At 47.2% G+C, this 21,181-nt stretch overlaps 1 protein-coding gene across 3 annotated transcripts in view; it reads left to right on the top strand.

The window, feature by feature from the left end:
• Positions 1 to 21,181, top strand: part of HSPD1 (heat shock protein family D (Hsp60) member 1) — a 158,883-nt gene that overhangs the window by 7,133 nt on the left and 130,569 nt on the right. For all 3 annotated transcript variants that reach the window (XM_044304966.1, XM_044304967.1, XM_044304965.1), the window contains exons 3-4: positions 11,324 to 11,576; positions 16,601 to 16,683. In XM_044304966.1, coding sequence (XP_044160901.1) covers positions 11,324 to 11,576; positions 16,601 to 16,683 — 336 coding nt within the window. The remainder of the gene's footprint in view (positions 1 to 11,323; positions 11,577 to 16,600; positions 16,684 to 21,181) is intronic.

The following is a 21,181-nucleotide window of genomic DNA, read 5'->3' as shown; positions in this document are numbered from 1 at the left end:
CTAATATCGCGGCCACGTCCGTTGCTAGATCCCTAAAAAATTGGTTGGAAAAACTAGATATACTATTGAAGTCCAATACCCCATACGAAAACTTTGCAGACTCCTTCCCTCTTTTATTAAAAGCCGTAGATTTTCTGTCAGACACAACAGCGGATTCTGTCAGGCTGGCCGCAAGAGCTACGGCTCTAGCCAATAACTCTAGAAGGGCACTTTGGCTAAAAGCTTGGTCTGGTGACACAGGTTCCAAAGCAAAACTATGTAACATTCCGTTTCATGGTAACCTTCTCTTTGGTCAGGATTTAGATAAAATCCTAGAGAAAGCTTCTGATTCTAAATTTTTTTTTCCAGAGGATAAAAAGAAGAGGAAAGCCCCCTTTTTTCGTCCCCAAAAAAAGGTTAGTTTTCAAAATAAAAGGAGCAAATCGGAAAACTGGAGATCAGGAAGACAGAAAGGGAAGGGGTTTTTGTTCTCTCTCCGTTCCGAGGAACCTTCCAAAAAATGACGCCAGAGCCCCAGTGGGGGGAAGACTGGGAAAATTTGTGGATTGCTGGGAAAAATACTCTTGCAGCCACTGGTTACTAAATACCCTCCGCAAGGGGTACAGTATTCCCTTTGTCAGGAGTCGCCCCCCCCTCTATTTATTCAGACTCCAGTTCAGAGCTCGGAACATCTCCAGCTTGGCATGGAGCAAGAAATCGGACTTCTAGTTCAGATGAACGTCTTAGTTCCGGTACCTGCGGACCAAGTCGGTCTGGGCTGTTATTCCAGGGTATTCTTGGTAAAAAAAACAAACGGGAAAATGCGTCTCATTATAAATATGAAAGCCCTGAACAGGTCCATAAAGTACGAAAAATTCAGGATGGAATCTATAAGAACCACGGTCAAAGTTCTACAGGAAGGGGCGTTTCTGGCATCCATAGATTTAAAAGATGCGTATTTCTCGCCCAATTTCCTTGGGGGACACAGAAGACCTTGGGTATAGCTCATCTCCATAGGAGGCGTGACACTAAGTGAGAACTGTTAAGCCCCTCCTCCACAGCTATACCCTCAGCCTGGAGAGAGAGACTGCCAGTTTTTGCTTAGTGTCACCACCACCATACTGGTGACCGCGGGGCGACCATACACTGCACCTCCATAGGGCATTGCACATGGAGTTCTGCTTTAGGGCCGGAGACCCGCTCCTAGCTGCCCCTGACACAGGGGTTATGCCGGCCCTCCCCTTTACGGTCGCAGATTAAGTGCAGGGGGCCCGCGCTGGCTGCCCTGTCCCTCCTCCACGGGCGCCTGGTCCGTTAGGGCAGGGGGTGCAGTGCTGGATTTCTGGTGTCCCCCCCCCCCCCCCTCCTTACCGGTGTCTAGGGCCAGGAGCCCGCTCCAGAAGCTGCCGGCTCCAGAAGCTGCCAGACGCAAGGCCCTCACGGCCTGCATGTACTGAGCGCGATGCTCCAGCGGGCCCCGGCTGACTGTTGAGGCTTCCGGTCGGCCGGGTGCCGCGAACCTTTGACCCAGGCTTCGGCCTGCTCGGCCGCAATCCGGCCGTTTGTCTCTGCCGGCACGCAGGGTGGGCACCGCGGCCGTTAGTCCAGGCGTCAGCCGGCTCCCTCCCGGTCCCGGCCGACCGCTGGTACTCCCGGTCGGCCGGGCGCCGCAAAAATCTAGGCCCCGGCTTCACGGCCTACTAGGCCGCAAACTTCCAGCCTCGGTTGGAGGGGGCGGGAACTTCTCGCGGCGCGAATTCTTAGCGCCTGAGGTCCCCCGCTCCCAGGGGTTCGCAGCGCCGCCCCCTAGGCCGGATGTTTGTTAACCCGTCGGGTACCGGCCATCTCTAGGGGCCGGCTCCCATCTAGAGGACACCCTCTCTGTTCTGGGCTTCCTAGCTGGCCTGTACGTGACTGTGCCATGTATGGTGGCCCCTTTTTTGCCTCAGAGTGGCTGTGTTTTATAAAAAAAAAATAAAAAAAAAATAAATATATATATATATATATATATATATATATATATATATATATATATATATATATATATATATATATATATATATATATTAAATAAGGTTAATAAATAACGGAATGGCTGCGCAGGACGCTGCAGCCTGATGCAGTAGTGCTGCCCGCACGCTATGCCCCCCTTCCGTGGGCGGCATGTTGCGCTCCTCGGCTGCGGTTCTGGCCAGCTACATGTTCCCCTTCTAGGCGAACCCTTGCCAGCTTCCGGGATACGGCGCTGACCAAAGGTAGGCGCCCCATCTATGGCGGAACGTCGCCTTTCCAGTTACAGGCTGGCCATGTGCATGGCCCCCTTCTTAGGCGGAGTGCTACATTCACCGGATTGGTGCTGCCAATGTGCTCGCCCCCCTTTCATAGGCGGAATGCTGCGCTCTCACTGGATTTAATGCCGGACTGGTGCATGACCCCCTTCTGGGGCAGTATAATTGCACTCTCACCGGATACGGTGCTGGCCATGTGCACGACCCCCCTTCTTGAGGAGCGCGGCACTCTCGCTGGATTCCTGCCGGCCATGTGCACGACCCCCCCTTCTTGCGGAGCGCGGCACTCTCGCTGGATTCCTGCCGGCCATGTGGGTAACCCCCTTCTATGGCGGTACGCTGCACTCTCTCTGGGTTCGCTGTCGGCCATGGGTATGAAACATGTGCACGTTCCCCTTCCATATGCGGAACACTGCACTCACTGGATTCACTGCCGGCCATGTGCACGTCCCCATTCCATAAGCGGAACGCTGCACTCTCACTGGATTCGCTGCCGGCCTTGTGCATGACTCCCTTCCATAAGTGGTAGGCTGCACTCTCATTGGTTTCGCTGCCGACCTTGAGCATGCCTCCTTCTCTCAGGCGGCATACATACTCTTCCTGGCTGGGGTTGTTCTCTCGCGGTAGGTTGCTGGCCTCGTGCTTGACCCCCTTCCATGGCGGGGTGCTTGCACTCTCACCGGATCCGCTGCCAGCCATATGCATGCCCCCCCCCCCCCCCCTTCCTTGGCGGTGTACCGCACTCTCGCTGGCTTTGCTGCCGGCATGGGCATGCCTCCTCTCCTCAGGCGACATACATGCACCTTCACTGACGGTGTTTGTTCTGGCGCCAGTACGTTGCTGGCCATGTGCATGGCCCCATCCGTGGCGGGGTGCTCGCGCTCTCCTGGGATGCGATGCTGCCGTGTGCGGTTCATTGCACCCTCACCGAATACGTTGCTGGCCAGGAGCATGGCCCTCTAAACATGGGTGCGCTGCTTGCACTCCTTTTGGAAACGGCACTGGCCTTGGGCATGACCATTTCGCATTCCATGGGCGGTATTTTGCGCGCTCATGAGATTCAGGCTGTCCTTCTGTATGCTGTACTGGACGTTCCCCTTTCATTGGCGAACTACTCGTTGCACTCTCACAAAATTCGGTATTGGGTGGATTATTGCACAATCATTTGGTGCTAGGATAATCCTGTGCATACCCTTCCCCCTTCACTAGGTCCTTTTTGGTGCGGGCCTTTGCACTCTTGCCGTCTGCAGAGTTTGCCAGGTGCCTTCTCCCCCCTTTTCCGGGCGGACTGCTTGCGTTCCATAGCATGCCCCCCTGTACTAGCCTATGCATAACTCCCTTCGGGTTGCACTTTGCACTTCCATGGATACTGTGGGATGCTGTGGCTGTGCGCTCTGTGCGTTGTTTGGGCCGTGTTTGCCTTCTCCTCCAGTGGGTGGGTTGGCCTTCTCGCTGCCTGCGGTTTCCTAGTACGTATGCCTCCCTTCCTCCTGCAACATACTTTTTTTCTCTTGGGGTGAGGCTGATTGTCGCTAGCTTTGCACTCTTTTCTGAGGAGGTCATTCTGTCCACCTGTATGAGCCTAAGGTGTTGTCCAACACACAACAATTGAATGCCCAATGTATTCTCCGCTATATACCTTGTATATGGGTAGACGGGCTCTGCTGGCTTGCTACTGCGCCGAGCTGGGTGGCACTCATTCTCTGGTATGGTCCCGTTGTGACTGCACCAGCCATGTTCATTGGCCCTTCCACCTGGGGAGTGTTCGGGGTCCCTTGATGCGTACCCGTTCGTCCTCCCGTGACATTGCTTCCCCGCGCAAGCCGTCGGGGTCGAGAGTGTTGTCTTTGGCGCCTTCTGCACTTAAATCTGATCTGCTACCAGGAACTGACCGCTCCTCTCGGGTAGGTCACCCAACTTCTCTTGGGTGCTCGTCTATCCAGGTCTGAGGGACCTCCACTTTGGGTTCTTCAGGGTATTCGCCTTTTGCGAGGCGATGTGCAGGTCGTCTCACAGGGTAGCCGATATTCGGCTTTTGGACTGTCCTGTGGCTTCCCTGTTTGCCATTCCTCCTTTCGGTTTGGAGGGTGTTTTGCCGGCCTCTGTCTCGGCTGCTTTTCCTCGCCGGCTCGTTTTTTTTTTTTTTTTTTTTTTTTGGCTTCCTCTCTGAGTTTGTCACTCCGAGGTGGCTTCTGCACCGGCCAGGCCTCAGGGGCTGTTTCGTCATTGCCCCCTCCCCCCCCGGGGGTGAGCATGGTTGTTCACTTGGATGTTTTCTGGCGTTACTTGTGGTCTCGTACCGTCTCCCTCGTTTTCGCTGGCAGTACTAGCTGTGTGCCTGTTGCCGGGCCTATTGCATTCTGTCCTCCCGCTGGGTGCAGATTGCCTTTCCATTCTGGGCATATGGTCCTGCTGGACTTACCTTTTCGGTAACTTGGGAGGACTACCCTTCGGTCACGTTTGTCCTTTGCTCCCACCAGGTCTGTAGAACTCCTTCCTGTGGTGGCTACGTCGACTTGGACTTGGCCTGTCTTGTCCTGGCATCTGTTGGCTGCTGGGCGGACCCTTCCGGTTTCTTCCGTCTGTCCTTCTGCTCCCCCATTCCGGTTGGATACGGGACTATGTTGTTCAGGGGCCGACGAGACAGTTTTTTTCCGACCCTTGGGCCATGTTACTGGTCTGCGCCTGGTCACATTGGGTTTTCTCCCGCTTGCCAAGCGATTCCTGCGAGCGCGCTAGTGTTCGCTCCCGACTGTGCTTCGTCCAGGTTCGGTTGTCGGACTTGGGGTTCTTGCCTGGGTTTGTGGTGAGCGGGGCATTCCCCCACTCTGCTTTTCTCTACCTTTTGGTTCTGTCTTTCTCTAGTCCGGCCTGACCCTGGGACTGGGACTCTGTTACTTGAAGTGTCAAGTGTCGGCGCTGTCCTTCCCCTTGCAGCGTTTTTTCTGGGCCTGTCCTGACCTTCTTCCACAGAGTGGCTCTTTGGTATCCTCTGTACCGTTCCCTGGTAACGTCCTGGGAATTACACATTGAGCTCTTGGCGCTCCACTCTTTCCCTTGGTGCCATTGTGGAAGTTCTCCCTACTCCTTCTGTCCTGTACAGTTGTGTTTGCTGTTGCCATCATGTCTGGCGGGTGCCTGAGGGGTGGCCCTTCGTGTTCTGTGCCTTCTGTCCTTTTCCAGGACAGGGCTGTTTCTCCATCCCGTCCCTTCCTTCTGAGGGTGGTATCTGCCTTCTTATCTACGAGGCTTGGTCATCCCCTTCCCGTCTCCGGGAACGGGCGCTTCACCGCTTGGAGATTGTTTGTTTGGGTTTGCAGTTGTTCCTTGGAGATCTCCGACTCTAGTCGGCGTTCGGTCTCTTGTGTTTCCGGGATGTCCGCGCAAAGGGTTGACGGCCTCCAGGGTGGCTTCCTTCGCTCTCTGAGTGTCTATTGCTGTGGTTACCGCACCGCGGGCAGGGTTCTGCTTTTGGTGTCACCGTTCATTTCACCAGAGCGGTCGGTGCCTCCTGTGCATTTGTGCAAGGCGGTCACTGGTCTTCCTTGCACACCTTACCGAGTTCTACAGGGTGCGCACTGGGGCTTCGGCGTATGATGCCTTGGGCCGCCTGGTCTGCAGGCGGCGGTTTCTTGATGCCTTTGGGTGCCTTGCCTTGGTGCTGTGGTCCCTCCCCTCTTGGACTGCTATTGAACGTCCCAAGGTCTTCTGTGTCCCCCAAGGAAATTGGGCGAGAAAACGAGATTTTTGTATAACTTACCAGTAAAATCTTTTTCTCGCTCTTTCCTTGGGGGACACAGCACCCACCCATTCTTTGTTTTTCTCTGCACGGTTTCAGAGTTTGTTTTACCCGTTGGGTAGTTGGCTTGTTGGTTCCACTTTTGGACTTTGCCTTTTCTCACTGCTTGGACACGCAACTGGCAGTCTCTCTCTCCAGGCTGAGGGTATAGCTGTGGAGGAGGGGCTTAACAGTTCTCACTTAGTGTCACGCCTCCTATGGAGATGAGCTATACCCAAGGTCTTCTGTGTCCCCCAAGGAAAGAGCGAGAAAGAGATTTTACTGGTAAGTTATACAAAAATCTCGTTTTTCACGTACCCATCCATCCAGGGTCACAACCATTCCTGAGAATAGCGGTATGGGTCCAAGGGCAGCTAAAACATCTCCAGTTTCAAGCCCTACCCTTTGGGATAACGACTGCCCCCAGGCTTTTCACAAAAATTATGCTAGAGGCAATAACCCCTCTGAGAAAGGAAAAAATAATGATAATTCCATACCTGGACGACCTTTTGGTAGTGGGAGACTCCCGGAAAGACCTAGAGACCAATCTATCCAAAACGATAGACAGACTGGAGGAACTGGGTTGGATTTTAAATCTGGAGAAGTCCCACTTAGTTCCCACGCAACAAATAGTTTTTCTGGGAATTCTCATAGACTCGGTGAGCCAAAAATGCTTTTTACCAGCAGAAAAGATCTCGAAAATCCAATCCCAAGTAAAACAGTTCAGGCAACAAAGATCCCACACCATAAGACAAACGATGGCCCTGATAGGAACCTTTTACAGCTTGTATCCCGGCAGTGAAGTGGGCGCAAATACATTCCCGTCCTCTTCAGACGTTTATGTTAAAAATATGGAACCGGAAACAAGATTCCCTGGACAGTCTTATAATAATTCCGGATCACGTACGGTCCTCACTAAACTGGTGGGCATTAAATTTAAATTTACAGAGGGGAGTTCCATGGTTAGTGAGAGATCAGGTGATCCTCACCACGGATGCCAGCCTTTGGGGCTGGGGAGCACATCTCCAAACAATGTCAGCCCAAGGGGAGTGGTCACAGTCCCAGAAGAGGTACTCATCAAATGACCGGGAACTTCTGGGGGTGTGGGAGGCTCTGAGTTACTTCTCAGAGGAGTTAAAAAGGTCCAACGTACAAATAAGATCCGACAACAAGTCGGTGGTAGCATATATAAACCACCAGGGAGGAACAAAAAGCAAACAACTACAAGCCCTAGCCAACAAGATTTTCCTGTGGGCGGAGGAGAATCTCCTCTCCCTGTCAGCGGTCTTTTTAAAAGGGACGCAAAACATACAGGCGGATTTCCTCAGTCGCAGGAAATTAGATCCGGGGGAGTGGCGTTTAAAGGAGGAAATTTTCCAGTCCTTAACACAAAGGTGGGGTCTTCCCCAAATAGACCTTTTTGCAAACAAAATAAATGCAAAATTACCAACCTATATTTCACTGGATCCATGGGATCCGAGGAGTGCAGGAACAGATGCGCTAGCTCTTCCTTGGAGTTTCCAACTGGCATACTGTTTCCCACCTCTGCCTCTGATTCCAAGGGTTCTCGGGAAAATAAAAGAGAGGGCCGAGGTAATCCTGATTGTCCCCAACTGGCCGAGGAGATCCTGGTTTCCTCTCCTGGCAAAGATGTCCAGGGAGGATCCTTGGATTCTACCCTGGTCGGAAGACCTCCTCTCTCAAGGGCCAGTTTTCCACCCAAAGACGCAAAGTCTGCACCTCTCTGCTTGGATCCTGAAAGGGCAGTCTTAAAATCTAAGGGTTTATCGGATGGAGTAATTAATACCATGTTAGCCAGCAAAAAAGAGGTTACTAATAAAATTTACCACAAAATCTGGAAGAGATGTTTCCTGGTGTTCAGAAAATACCTCTAGCTCCAGGGGGAGTATTCTGTCTATTCTGGATTTCCTTCAAGAAGGTTTTAACAAAGGGCTAAAACCTAGTACTCTTAGAGTTCAAATTTCAGCATTAAGTGCCTACTTAGACGAAAAGATAGCTCTTAATCCGTGGATCATTCGCTTCATGAAGGGAACAGTCAGACTCAGACCCCGGAGTAGACCTCTAGTTGCTCCGTGGGATTTAAACTCTGTCCTCTCCGGTCTCACTAAACCCCCCCCTTTGAGCCCTTAGAGTCAGCAAATATCAGACATCTGACCCTTAAAACAGTATTCCTAGTGGCCATTACTTCTGCACGTAGGGTTAACGAGATACAGGCCTTCTCGGTTAAAAAACCCTTCATGACGATCAGGGACGACAGAATAATTCTAAGTTTCGACAATTCCTTTCTGCCTAAGGTTGTCTCGGAGTTCCATAGAATGGAGGAGGTGGTTCTCCCTTCGTTCTGTGAAAATCCCAGATCTAAAAAAGAAGAGGTTTTTCACACTTTGGATGTCAGAAGATGTGTTCTGAAGTATATATCAGAAACTAAAGACTGGAGAAAATCTAATAACCTATTTGTCCAATTCCTAGGGGGTAGGAAGGGATTAAAAGCGTCCAAACCTTCTATTACACGGTGGTTAAAATCGGCCATCTCAGAGGCCTACATAGCAATAGGAGAACGACCCCCGGTAAATATCAAGGCTCATTCAACAAGGGCAGTATCGACTTCATGGGCGGAAGAAGCATCTGCTTCCTTGGAGCGGATCTGTAGGGCAGCAACCTGGTCAAATCCGCATACCTTTTGTAAAACACTATAGGTTAGATACTGATTCTAAAAGAGACCTATCCTACGGTAGGAAAGTTTTACAAGCTGTTGTCCCTCCCTAATTGACTAATCTGTTAGTTCTCCAAGTAAGGTGCCGTCATGGAGGGGAAAAATTGAATTAGTCTTACCGGTAATTCCTTTTTCGCGAATCCTCCATGACGGCACCGCTTATATTCCCCCCCCCCCCCCCCCCCCCAAAAAAAAAAGGGGGGGGGGGGGACTAGTTATGAAGTTAATAATTAGTCTAGAGGTATATGTATGAGGTTTAATACGTATAACAAAGAATAGATAATTAACTGGTGGAGGTCACGAATGAGTGTGTAAGTTTAGGCCCTGTCAAGTCCAGAAGACACTGAAGATAAGTGAGGAGGCAGGCCCATTTGAACCTTCCTGTCCCTGCCTGGCTGGAGGAGGAGGATAATCCAAGTAAGGTGCCGTCATGGAGGATTCGCGAAAAAGGAATTACCGGTAAGACTAATTCAATTTTCTCGACTTTTCCATTGGGGGACACAGCTCCCACCCATTCTGCCTGTTGCAGGAGGGGGTCTTCAGTTCAGTTTATGTTTGTGGTTGGACCTTATGGCTTGGTCTGATGGTTTCCATAATTTTTTCTTGCTCCTTCTCCTACTGCTTGTGCAACACCCGAGTTCCTCCTGGTGGAGTTGGGGGGGGGGGGGGGGGGGGGGGGGGTATAGCCCAAGGAGGAGGAGCTCTTTTGTATTTGCATAGTGTCCCTCCTACTAATACCTCTAAGCTATACCCATGGTCTGTGTCCCCCAATGGAAAAGTCAAGAGATTTTGCAGGTGAGTTTCACAAAAAATCTCCTTTTTAGTTGCTCTATATTACACTTTTTGTGAGTCAAGGTAACAAATAGCTGTTTTGGCACAGTTTTTTTTATTTTTTGTTATTTTCAACATTCATCTGACAGGTTAGATCATGTAATATTTGTATAGAGCGGGTTGTCACAGACTCTGCGATGCCTAATATGTATGCAAGTTTTATACAATGATTTCATTTTTTGAAAAAAAAAAATCTGGTTTTAGTGTCTATAGTCTGAGAGCCATAGTTTTTTCAGTTTTTGGGCGATTATCTTAGGTAGGGTCTCATTTTTTTTCGGTATGAGGTGACGGTTTGATTGGTACTATTTTGGCGTACATACGACTTTTTTGATCACTTATTACCTTTTTAGGAAGTAAGGTGGGCAAAGTTTCAATTTCATCATAGTTTTATATTTTTTTATGGCGTTCACCGTGCGGGTAAAGTAACATGACAGTAATATAGATCAGGTCGTTCCGGATGCGGTGGTAGCAAACATGTGTAGGAAATATAATTAATTTTATTTTTTCCAGACCCACTTGGTTCTTGAAGATCCATTGGGTCTGATGTCTGTATAATACAATACAGTACACTATATAGTGTACTGTATTTTCACTTTACAAAGTCTGTTTAGACTTCTGCCTTTAGCAGAAGTCTAATCAGCACCATGGACAGCCGGTGAAGGCGTCCAGTTGCCATGGTAACAATCACAACCTGCCAGAGCAGAGCAGTGGCTGATAGGGAGGGGGGGCCCCCCTCCCTCTTCCATCGGAGGGCTGAAAAGGCACAGCAGCCCCTGATAAGAGGGAGCTCCCTCCCTCTTAACCTTTTCCATACAGCGGTCCCTACGGACCGCGGCATGGAAGGGGTTAAACGCATGGCATCTGTGCCAGCACAGATGTCAGGCGTTTGAAGCAGAGTGTCAGCAATGTGCTGACACTCTGCAAACTGCTCGGCTATCCTGAGAGGGGGTGGGTGGATGATCACATCGGAAACTTCTGAAACTGCAGCAAACCGCATGTCTGAATTGACCTGCAGTTTGCTGCGATCGCAGACACGGGGGCGGGTTGGGGTCACAGGACACCCTGGCGCATTTAGCCAAGGTGCCTGCTCAATGATTTGAGCAGGCACCGGTTACCGGTACGTCATGTGTCCTTAAAGAGGACCTTTCACCAGAATAAAACTTCTAAACTAACTATATAGACATGTAGAGCGGCGCCCAGGGACCCCCCTGTACTTACTGTTATACCTGGGCGCCGCTCCGTTCTCCCGTTATTGCCTCCGGTATCTTCATAGTTAGGCTCCACCCAGGGGAACCTGCCGGCGCCTCCTTCTCCCATGCTGTAGCGCTGGCCAATCGCAGCGCTCAGCTCATAGCCTGAGAGAGAATAAAGCCTCTCAGGCTATGAGCTGAGCGCTGTGATTGGCCAGCATGGGAGAAGGAGGCGCCGGCAGGTTCCCCTGGGTGGAGCCTAACTATGAAGATACCGGAGGCAATAACAGGAGAACGGAGCGGCGCCCAGGTTTAACAGTAACTGCAGGGGGGTCCCTGGGCGCCACTCTACATGCCCGTATAGTTAGTTTAGAAGTTTTATTCTGGTGAAAGGTCCTCTTTAAGAGGTTAAAATAAAAACATTTATATTTTATGTAACAGTTGTCGATATGATTTATTGTAATTTTGATTCACGTTTTTGCTCACCTCTAGTTATGTGATGTACGTGTAATCTATTTTCTAGGGAAGAACAGTTATCATTGAACAGAGCTGGGGAAGTCCTAAAGTAACCAAAGATGGTGTCACTGTTGCAAAATCAATCGACCTGAAAGACAAGTACAAGAATATAGGTGCCAAGCTGGTTCAAGATGTAGCTAATAACACTAATGAGGAAGCTGGAGATGGTACAACTACAGCCACTGTCCTTGCTAGGGCTATTGCCAAAGAAGGATTTGAAAAAATCAGCAAAGGTGCAAATCCAGTAGAAATTAGAAGGGGTAAGCTTTTCTTTTTGTTGTGGCCTTGTTCACCCGTTAGCAGTTCAGTGAATTTCCAATAGGGATCGACCGATATTGATTTTTTTAGGGCCGATACCGATAATTTGTGAACTTTCAGGCCGATAGCCGATAATTTATACCGATATTCTGGGAATTTTCATTTTTGAAAAATAAATAAAAATTCCCACAAATCTGCTGAAAATTAATGTTTATTGTTAATGTGTATTTTTTTTTTTTTTGTAAATCTTTTTTTCATTTATATTTAATATTTTGGTGTTTTTATTTTTGTAACTTTTAGCCCCCTTAGGGACTAGAACCCTTGTCCTATTCACCCTGATAGAGATCTATCAGGGTGAATAGGAGCTCACACTGTCCCTGCTGCTGTGTGCTTTGTGCACACAGCAGCATGGAGCTTATCATGGCAGCCAGGGCTTCAATAGCGTCCTGGCTGCCATGGTAACCGATCGGAGCCCCAGCATTACACTGCTGGGGCTCCGTTTGGAGGAGCAAGGGAGAGGGGATCCTGTGGAGGGGCGCACTGGGGTGGGGGGGCCCTATGCGCCACCACTGCCTAATACTGGGGGGGAGGGGGGGCGCACTGCGCCACCAATGCTTAATTCTGGGGGGGCTTGGGGGGAGGCGCACTGCGCCACCAATGCTTAATACTGGGGGGCTTGGGGGGGCGCACTGCGCCACCAATAAAGCTTAATCTCGAATTAATTCATATACAGGAGGCGGGAGCTGGCTGCAGGATCACATAGCCGGCTCCCGACCTCTATGAGCTGTAGCTGCGATCCGCGGCACCTGAGGAGTTAACTACCGCAGATCGCAGCTACAGCTCATAGAGGCCCGGAGCCGGCTATGTGATCCTGCAGCTCCCGCCTCCTGTATACAGGTCCTTCTAAAAAAATTAGCATATTGTGATAAAGTTCATTATTTTCTGTAATGTACTGATAAACATTAGACTTTCATATATTTTAGATTCATTACACACCAACTGAAGTAGTTCAAGCCTTTTATTGTTTTAATATTGATGATTTTGGCATACAGCTCATGAAAACCCAAAATTCCTATATAAAAAAATTAGCATATCATGAAAAGGTTCTCTAATCGAGCTATTAACCTAATCATCTGAATCAACAAATTAACTCTAAACACCTGCAAAAGATTCCTGAGGCTTTTAAAAACTCCCAGCATGGTTCATTACTCCAAACCGCAATCATGGGTAAGACTGCCGACCTGACTGCTGTCCAGAAGGCCATCATTGACACCCTCAAGCAAGAGGGTAAGGCACAGAAAGAAATTTCTGAACGAATAGGCTGTTCCCAGAGTGCTGTATCAAGGCACCTCAGTGGGAAGTCTGTGGGAAGGAAAAAGTGTGGCAGAAAACGCTGCACAACGAGAAGAGGTGACCGGACCCTGAGGAAGATTGTGGAGAAGGACCGATTCCAGACCTTGGGGGACCTGCGGAAGCAGTGGACTGAGTCTGGAGTAGAAACATCCAGAGCCATTGTGTACAGGCGTGTGCAGGAAATGGGCTACAGGTGCCGCATTCCCCAGGTCAAGCCACTTTTGAACCAAAAACAGCTGCAGAAGCGCCTGACCTGGGCTACAGAGAAGCAGCTCTGGACTGTTGCATGTCATTTGGAAATCAAGGTGCCAGAGTCTGGAGGAAGACTGGGGAGAGGGAAATGCCAAAATGCCTGAAGTCCAGTGACAAGTCCCCACAGTCAGTGATGGTCTGGGGTGCCATGTCAGCTGCTGGTGTTGGTCCACTGTGTTTTATCAAGGGCAGGGTAAATGCAGCTAGCTATCAGGAGATTTTGGAGCACTTCATGCTTCCATCTGCTGAAAAGCTTTATGGAGATGAAGATATCATTTTTCAGCACGGCCTGGCACCTGCTCACAATGCCAAAACCACTGGTAAATGGTTTACTGACCATGGTATTACTGTGCTCAATTGGCCTGCCAACTCTCCTGACCTGAACCCCATAGAGAATCTGTGGGCTATTGGGAAGAGAAAGTTGAGAGACGCAAGACCAAACACTCTGGATGAGCTTAAGGCCGCTATCAAAGCATCCTGGGCCTCCATAACACCTCAGCATTGCCACAGGCCGATTGCTTCCATGCCACGCCGCATTGAAGCAGTCATTTCTGCAAAAGGATTCCCGACCAAGTATTGAGTGCAGAACTGAACATAATTAATTGAAGGTTGACATTTTTTGTATTAAGAACACTTTTCTTTTATTGGTCGGATGAAATATGCTAATTTTTTTAGATAGGAAATTTGGGTTTTCATGAGCTGTATGCCAAAATCATCAATATTAAAACAATAAAAGGCTTGAACTACTTCAGTTGGTGTGTAATGAATCTAAAATATATGAAAGTCTAATGTTTATCAGTACATTACAGAAAATAATGAACTTTATCACAATATGCAAATTTTTTTAGAAGGACCTGTATGAATGAATGATAGATTAATCTTCATTGGTGGAGCAGTGGCCATAGTTCCTCCCCTCCTCCTGTCCCCTGTCCTTACATTGGCGGCAGGAGCAGCACAGGGGGAGGAGACACTGCTCCTTCCTGTGCTGCTAAGGGGAACACGGAGAGCGCTGACAGCAGCGCGATCTGTGTTCCCCATACACTATCGGAATATCGGCAAAATGGATGCCGATACCGATAGTGTTCAAAATCCTGAATATCGGCCGATTAATATCGGTAAATCCGATAATCGGTCGATCCCTAGTTTCCAAGACTGACTGAACTTCTGTGCAAGTATACTGCAGTTTGCGTTGCAGTTCTGTACCATGATTAGCTCTGTTATCGGGCTCAAATAAGTCACCATTAGGCCTTTGCAGCCCTTTTATCTCCAGTTAGTATCTGATTTTCATAGGAATCAGGATGTTATTTTACCTTTTTAGCTTTGCTTAGATCTGTTGGATCAGAAGAAAAATTTAATTGTCTGGCTGTTAGACCCACAGTGTGCAGTGGTTTGTGTCCGGCATATTCTCTGCATATTTGCCAGAGCTACGCCGAACGCCATTATAGTTCATGGGCCCCAAACATTCCGATAGCATCTGCAGTGCCAGTATCCTGAGAATGCTAGCAGGCTGTTCTCTGCTGGAACAGCCTGTCAGAATCCATTCCACAGGTGTGACTATAGCCTTACAGTAAGGCCTCATGCACACGACAGTATTTTTTTCACGGTCCGCAAAACGGGGTTCCGTTGATCCGTGACCGTTTTTTTTTGTCCGTGGGTCTCCCTTGATTTTTTTGGAGGATCCACGGAGCCAAACGGATCCGTCCTGAATTACAATGCAAGTCAATGGGGACGGATCCGTTTGACGTTGACACAATATGGTGCAATTGCAAACGGATCCGTCCCCCATTGACTTTTAATGTAAAGTCAGGAGTCCCTTTTATACCAGCAGATCGAAGTTTTCTCCAATCCGATGGTATATTTTAACTTGAAGCGTCCCCATCACCATGGGAACGCCTCTGTTAGAATATACTGTCGGATATGAGCTAGATCGTGAAACTCAGATCCGACGGTATATTCTAACACAGAGGCGTTCCCATGGTGATGGGGACGCTTCAGGTTAGAATATACTGAAAAACTGTGTACATGACTGCCGTCACTGCGAGACCCCCCTCGCAGGTAAGTATGATGCTTCTACAAATTGCTAAGTAACCATGGCAACCGGGACTGCAGTAGCGTCCCGGTTGCCATGGTTACGATCGGAGCCCCAGCAATTAAACTGGGACTCCGATCGGTACTCTCCACTGCTACCAATGATAGGGGGGGGATTTTAATTAGGAGGGGGGGGGGGCTGGCTACCAACGAGTTAACTACAGGGGGGGGGGGGGGGGGTGCCGGCTGCACTGGCCACCAATGTGTTAACTACAGGGGGGGAGGGGGGGTGTCTGCCCCCTGCTGACTGGCACCACCTGCAGGGGGCCGTCATGTACACAGTTCTTCTACTATATTCTAACCTGAAGCGTCCCCATCACCATGGGAACGCCTCCGTGTTAGAATATACTGTCGGATCTGAGAAAACTCAGCCCTGAAAAAGCTTTTATGCAGACGGATCTTCGGATCCGTCTGTATGAAAGTAACCTACGGTCACGGACACGGATGCCAATGGGTCCGCGGAAAAAAAAGGAACAACGGCCACGGATGCACACAACGGTCGTGTGCTTGAGGCCTAAGCCAGAGGAAGAATTATTGAATAGTAAATCTGATCAGGGGCTGGCCAACAAACTTCCTTTTTTTTTTTTTTTTTTTTTTTTTTTTTTTTTTTCCCCACATCGGTCTGTAACTAATGTGATTCTAGAAGTTTATTGGGAGGAAAATAGCTGACAGACAAGATAGATCCACTCAGATCTGATAGTTTCACTCTAATGGCTGGGACACCAATTGATTAAGAGAAGGAGGGACCCGTGCCCCAGAAATGATTGGATTGGCAGTTCAAGCATACACACTGTCGCTCAATTTCTGTTTATGGGGAGCAGCAGTGTGCAGAGCCCCTATTCTCATGATTGGTTTGAGTCTTATAAATTGGGCCACCACCTATCTAATGGCTATTATCCCCTGTAAGTCACTTTGTGTAGGCTTTGTCAACAGGACTATCACAATCTTGCCTAGGAGTTCTGTTATGGTTTAGAAGGCAATGGGTCTGCACCGCGATGTGGAGTTCACATGGCAGATGCCCGCAGTTTGCTGTCTGCACCACGGTCGCGTGAATGTAGCCTTACTCTGTTTATATCACAACCTAAATATAGCACAGAGGTCACCTCTGAGATATGCGGTTTGTGAGCGGGCCATGTGTCCCTGAGCAGCATTGTTCGGGAGCACACAGCATCATAGATTACAATGATGCTGTGGACGTCGGGACAATGGCTCTGCGTGATCAATGCCGCTCCAGGACATATGACCTGCTCACAGACCATATCTCTTGGAGGGCATACGGTCATGGGCAAGAGGCCTAAAGGTTCTTTGACTGAATAGATTGTGTTTTCTGCAGGTGTGATGATGGCAGTTGATACAGTCATCAAAGAGTTGAAAAAACTATCAAAACCAGTTACAACTCCTGAAGAGATTGCTCAAGTAAGTATCTTGCTATGAATATTTGTCTGTAAAATACTTATGGTGGGCCACTATTTGTTTTGCTTGAGCATGTTATGTATGACTGTAATTGCTCATGCCCATGAGCGTAAGCGGTAATTGCCCGTGCTGCGGACCCCAATTTGTGCAGGCATGACCACAGGCCAGCCGCATACGGATCACCGACCCATTACCTTGAATGGGATCAGCATCTGTCTGTCAGCACTGCAAAAAAGTACTGCATGCACTACTTTTTTGCAGAATGGAACCCCACGGAAGCACCGCCTAGTGCTTCCGTTCCGCATCTCCGTATTTGGGGACCCATTCAAGTGGGGCAATGGTCGTGAGCATGAGCCCTAAGACTAAATTCACGTGTCAGGTAATTTCAGATGCAAATTTGACTGAATCCTGAATTTGGCTGCAGATTTCAACATACTGCATTGCAAAGTGTGAAATGCACTGATTTGCTGCACAAAAAGTGCATGTTGTGGATAATTCATTGATGTCTATTAGCAAAGTGATCTGATTGCTTGTTATAGTTCTCAAAATAAAAATGCATAAACATTGCCATCGCCGTATGCAAAAGCGCCGTTACTAAAATATAGAAATATATAACCCATCAAAATGGCAAATTCAGTGTTCTTGCTTCTCCTCGCACAAGAAAATGAATTAAAAATGATAAAAGTATCCATGAAAAGATTGAATAACCCCCTCAAAAAGAGCTCTATACACATAACTGCGAAAGTTATAGGGGTCAGAATATGGTGACAAAAAAGAAAAGATTTTGAATTTTTTTTCAAGTGGAAGGAAAAATAACTTGGCTCCAGTGCGAAAGAACTACTAGGCAATAAGTGATATCGGCACTCCAGATCGTGAAAGGTGAGTGTCACGTTTCTGTCAGAATACCACATCTAAACATTTTCTTCTGGAAATTTCAGAACAGATTTTCCTATTGGTAGAAAAGGAACTGTTTAGGTATACCTAAAGAGAAGCCATAAGCCACGAAGGTCATTCTAGTAGGTCCTTTGTGGCCCAGATCTGTTTCAGGGCCTGGTAAATCTTCAGGCATCAGAACATTTACACCTCTTGGCATGGATACTACAAGGTCAATACTAGAAAGTAGAGTCTTGTCTTCAAATGTAGTGTCTACACTGTTAGAGTGGAAAACCAGCTACTAAAGCAATCTACCTTAGAGTCTGGAACACCTTTCTAAAATGTTCTGGTACAGTTAATGGTAAAATTCCAAGTTTTTGAATTTTTGCAATGGGTTCAGATAAGGGTCTCGCTCTACTTTAAAGGTACAGATGTCAGCAGTGAGTTTATGATGAACCTTTGTATGTGTGTGTGTGTGTATGTATATGTGTGTATATATATATATATATATATATATATATATATATATATATATATATATATATATATATATATATATATATATATATATATATATATATATTTATATTTATTTTTTATTAAGGCTTTTTCCAGATTTCAGATTACTCTACCTCCTAGGGTGCCCACATGGGATCTTAATATGGTGTTGAAGTGCCTCTGTTGGGATCAATTTGTTTAAGTGACCATCACTTTGGCTAGAATAGTAGGGGAGTTACAGGCCTTGTCATGTTCTCAGCTTTATACAGAGTTTAGAGATGATAGTCATCCTGAAACATGATCCAGCCTTCACACTCATGGTGGTGTCTAGACTCCACTGTTCACAGGAAATTATACTGCCATCCTTTTGTCATCTCCGCAATGCGAGAGAGATTTCAATTGTTTTTGTTAGATGAATTGAGAAGTATGTATGTATGTATGTATGTATATATTATATATATGTATATATATTATATATATGTATATATATATTATATATATGTATATATATATTATATATATGTATATATTATATATATGTATATATATTATATATATGTATATTGTATATATTATATATATGTATATTATATATATATATATATATATATATTATATATATTATATATATATTATATATTATGCTACAGAGCAGGAGCTGTAATCCTGCAAATGTGTGGTGCTCCCGGCAGAAACACAGCTGATAGCATGTTGAGCTGTGTTTCTGCCCAGCAGGATGGGGGCCACAAACCTTGGCTCTGGGTTGTGCACCCCTGATATACAGTAATGCATATAGGGAGTCCAGATCCCTTTTTTTTTTTTTTTTTTTTTTTTTTTCCCCTGTTCCCCCACTATCGGCATTCAGAGCTGCTTTGAAATACATTGTCAGGACTGCTGTGCATGTACATGGGTCCTTTGCATTATGTTGGTACAGCAGTCTGGACTGTGTGTATTTCAGTGCAGCTTTGATCGCTAACAGCAGGGAAAGTAGGATTTTATTTTTTTAAAGTGATTTGTAATATGTATTATTGTAGATAATAGCCCAAATTGGGTTGACAGATTCCCTTTTATTCTCACCTAGTGTGTTTTGATTCCCTTGTTCAAGACAGAAGGGCTGTGGCTGATAGATGGTGCCACGGAACAAGTTACAGCTCATGGGGTGTGAGATCTCCAGCTGGAATGTCGCTTCTGGTGCTCCTTCTTTCCCCTGGAATTTAGTGGTTTAGTGGGACCTATAAGTGTAGCTGCATTCGCATTGAGGTTGAGTTTGGCAGACAGAATTTGCTTATACTACACGTTCACCCATGGTGTCAGGCTGTTGGGACCGGGGGAATTGGACTGTGTGCCAGCCTGCAGACCCATCCCCGGTCATGTTAGGGCTTTTTGTCACCCATGTTTTGTGATCCAGAATTGGGTGTTTGCCCTTACGGCCATGACAGCATCTTTGAGAGACCTCCTCCATCCAGTACAGGAAACGGGAACTTTCGTGGAGAGCTGTTAAGGAGGGATTCTGCCCCTATACCACCAGTTCCTGTTTCCTGTCCTATGGATAGGACTTTTTCTTGTGGAGACCTACAGTCGTGGCCAAAAGTTTTGAGAATTACATAAATATAGGAAATTGGAAAAGTTGCTGCTTAAGTTTTTATAATGGCAATTTGCATATACTCCAGAATGTTATGAAGGGTGATCAGATGAATTGCATAGTCCTTCTTTGCCATGAAAATTAACTTTATCCCATAAAAAACTTTCCACTGCATTTTTATTGCTGTCATTAACCCCTTAAGCACTCTTAAAGTTCAAGTTTCTGCCTTTTTTTTGATTTGCCTGTTGCCTAACATCCATGGATTAAGAGATTCTTTAAAGGACCTGATGAGATCATTTCGGTAATCGTCTTGTTAACTCAGGTGAGAATGTTGACGAGCACAAGCTGGAGATCATTGTCAGGCTGATTGGGTTAAAAGGGCAGACTTGACCTGTTAAAAGGAGGGTGATGCTTGAAATCATTGTTCTTCCATTGTTAACCATGGTGACCTGCAAAGAAATGTGTGCAGTCATCATTGCGTTGCATAAGAATGGCTTCACAGGCAAGGATATTGTGGCTACTAAGATTGCACCTTCTTGCTAAGAAGGCTTCAGGGCGTCCAAGAAAGTCCAGCAAGCGCCAGGATCGTCTCCTAAAGAGGATTCAGCTGAGGGATCGGAGTGCCACCAGTGCAGAGCTTGCTCAGGAATGGCAGCAGGCAGGTGTGACGCACAGTGAGGCGATGACTTTTGAAACATGGCCTGGTGTCAAGAAGGGCAGCAAAGAAGCCACTTCTCTCCCAAAAAACATCAGGGACAGATTGATCTTCTGCAGAAAATATGGTGAATGGACTGCTGAGGACTGGGGCAAAGTCATATTCTCTGATTTGAAGCCTCTTTCCGATTGTTTGGGGCATCAGGAAAAAGGCTTGTCCAGAGAAGAAAAGCTGAGCACTACCATCAGTCCTGTGTCATGGCAACAGTAAAGCATCCTGAGACCATTCATGTGTGAGGTTGCTTCTCATCCAAGGGAGTAGGCTCACTCACAATTTTGCCCAAAAACACAGCCATGAATAAAGAATGGTACCAAAACACCCTCCAACAGCAACTTCTTCCAACACTCCGACAGTTTGCTGAAGAACAATGCATTTTCCAGCACGATGGAGCACCGTGCCCTAAGGCAAAAGTGATAACTAAGTGGCTTGGGGACCAAAACGTTGACATTTTGGGTCCATGGCCTGGAAACTCTTCCCATTGAGAACTTGTGGTCAATCCTCAAGAGGCGGGTGGACAAACACAAACCCACTAATTCTGAAAAACTCCAAGAAGTGATTATGAAAGAATGGGTTGCTATCAGTCAGGAATTGGCCCATAGGTTGATTGAGATCATGCACAGTCGAATTGCAGAGGTCCTGAAAAAGAAGGGCCAACACTGCAAATACTGACTTTGCATAAATATCATGTAATTGTCGATAAAAGCCTTTGAAACGTATGAAGTGCGTGTAATTGTATTTCACTACATCACAAAAACAACTGAAACAAAGATCTAAAAGCAGTGCAGCAGCAAACTTTGTGAAAACTAATATTTGTGTCGACAGGGGGTATGGAG

The sequence above is a fragment of the Bufo gargarizans genome, chromosome 8, assembly GCF_014858855.1.
Source record: "Bufo gargarizans isolate SCDJY-AF-19 chromosome 8, ASM1485885v1, whole genome shotgun sequence".
Classification (NCBI taxonomy): Eukaryota; Metazoa; Chordata; class Amphibia; order Anura; family Bufonidae; genus Bufo; species Bufo gargarizans.
Note: the sequence above shows the minus strand (reverse complement) of the source record. Positions and strands in the feature narration are given on the sequence as shown.